This window comes from Atta cephalotes (genome assembly GCF_000143395.1).
Source record: "Atta cephalotes unplaced genomic scaffold scaffold01485, whole genome shotgun sequence".
Lineage (NCBI taxonomy): Eukaryota > Metazoa > Arthropoda > Insecta > Hymenoptera > Formicidae > Atta > Atta cephalotes.
Genome location: NW_012131549.1, coordinates 1 through 2,376, shown reverse-complemented (window position 1 = coordinate 2,376; position 2,376 = coordinate 1). Strand labels below are relative to the sequence as shown.

At 29.3% G+C, this 2,376-nt stretch overlaps 1 protein-coding gene across 1 annotated transcript; it reads right to left on the bottom strand.

Moving 5' to 3' along the window:
* Positions 1-344: 344 nt before the first annotated feature.
* On the bottom strand, positions 345-2,246 carry LOC105625421 (lipid storage droplets surface-binding protein 2-like). The gene is made up of 3 exons (XM_012206753.1): positions 1,917-2,246; positions 1,115-1,364; positions 345-1,026 (listed from the first exon to the last, which is right to left on the bottom strand). The coding sequence occupies exons 1-3, from the start codon at positions 2,244-2,246 to the stop codon at positions 776-778; spliced, it is 831 nt and encodes a 276-aa protein (XP_012062143.1). The 3' UTR covers positions 345-775.
* Between the last annotated feature and the right edge of the window lie 130 nt (positions 2,247-2,376).

Below are 2,376 nucleotides of genomic sequence, written 5' to 3'. Positions count from 1 at the left end.
TAAATATTGCAGGTTTTCATAAAATTGTACTATATAATAAAAAAAAACAGATACAGAGAAGATGTAATTCTCAACAAAGTTGAAAAAGTAATTCTTTAATTTTTTTGTTATTACAGTTCATTTCTGAACTCTACTTATAAAACCGAATTTTTTAATTTTTATATTTTGAATCAATGAGGATAAATAATAATATAAAATTTCTCCAAAATTATATTTTAAAATGCATTTACATAATACTTTATAAAATATTTGCACTTATATCTTTCATTCACAGTTTTTTAATATAATATGTTTTACTTGAAACACATTTATATTTTATGCATTAACAAGTATGATTCTAATAATAATGATGCATCGGTGGTTTATTTCTTTCTGATAACTGTAGCTAATAAAAGCTAATAAAACTTTACAATTTTCATTAATATAAATTTGTCACATGTATAGAAAATATTAAAATTATACCTTATTACTAATCACAAAATCGTAATTACACATTATAAATATAGTATATAAATACATCTAAATAATCAGCAAAGATCATTGATTTCGAATTTACTCGAATTAAAACATTGTATACTTTTTTTGATACTAATATATATATACCATATTAGACTTTTATAAAATTTTTATAAATAAAAATTTTTCATATCATTTCAATTTTTCGTAATTTATGTTTTTTTTTAATGCTTTCCTTTGAAGTGTGTAACAAATTAATTAAATTATTTATCGATTTGGATGCGAATGAACGTATTGAATAAATGGAGCGTCTTTCGATTTATTTTTTCTCCTCATCTTTATTTTCTGTCGAACTATTTGTCTTATTATCGTCTGTCTGTTCAGGGTGTAAGTATTGTGTGAGATGAAGAATGGACACTACGCTGGATATGTACGTCGCTACGTCCTCCTTCTTTATTGTCTTCAATTGAGCAGCAACCGAATGATAAACGCGATTAGCAGTTTTCATTGACAGTTGCCCAATCGTTTGTACCGCATGAAGAACTTTGTTCTCATCCGCGGAGATGGGGTCTGTAATAACATCGTTATGACCATTAAAACAATATCGTTAATTAATAAATATAATACTGATAAATTTATGAAGTTTTGGAGAACATACGTGGTGCATTCTCTTCTCCTTCCACCGGTGGGAAATAATGATCCAATAAACGATTGACAAGTATACTGGTGTTGTCAACACCTTGTACAGCCATGTTACCATATTGTGTATCTAGAAGTTCATTCGCTTTAGTTATACTGATCTCTTTTAATGTAGATGCTTGCTGCGTAGCTGATTCTTTTGCTGTATTAAGTTTTTCGATGGTCGGCTGTAAAGAGCTGCTCATAACCGCTTTGGCGGCGTCGTATATCTGTAAATGCCAGAAAGCTATTTATTAATCAACAAGTAGTACATAAATCAGATTATTTTATATGAATTATATGTATTATAATTATTTATGCATTACAATTGCATTATAATGAATTATTGTTTTATTAATTGTAATATGAATTATAACTATTTATTATTATTTATTTATTATTATTTTATTAACATTTTTAAAAAAAAAAGTTAAGTTAATTACACAATGAAATCAAATTTTTTTAATCAGAAAATTTTTTAAATAAACATCAGAAAGAAAAAAAATTTAGGATTAGAGGAACTCAGAACATGTATTATGGGATTGGAATGGATATTTCTAAGGAAATTATTCCGGAATTATTCCGTTGTACTATTTTCTAGGAAAACGGAATAATTCCGTTTTCCTAGAAAATACAATAGAAATTTAGAGAGTAATTGAACAATTCCGATCAGAATCTGTTCCGAAATTTCATAATATGTGCCCAGATTTTTGTATAGCTACCCTACTGTTCTAAGGAGATCATTGCCCGATTGAAAAGGAACAGGTTTCCTTTAGCATTACCTGCTGAGGTGGTTTCTTTACGATTGGAACTTTTTGTTCGACTATGTTCAATCCCTCGCATAGTTTCTGGTCGACAGCATTGATCTGTCCTTCGAATTTCTTAGCCAAGGGTGCAGCAAGTGGCGCGGCTGTCGCGGTCGCATAATGCAGCCCTGCTTCGGCTTGATTTAACGCCCAATTTATCAAATGATGAGAATCTTTAACGTAAGAATAAGTAGATCCCGTCTTTTCGATCGCTGAATGGACTACCGGAATATTTTTTACTCTGTCCAACACCTCAAGACGAGGACCATCGGAAGAGTTTGATGTTGCTTTAGCGGCATCTGCCATTCTTTCTGCAAAAACCGAATTAAATTAAACATTAGCATTTATATCGATTATCATGTATCGAAAATGGCATGTATCAAATTGAAAAATTTTTTGTTGAGAGAAAATATTTGTATTAAAATATTTTCAAATC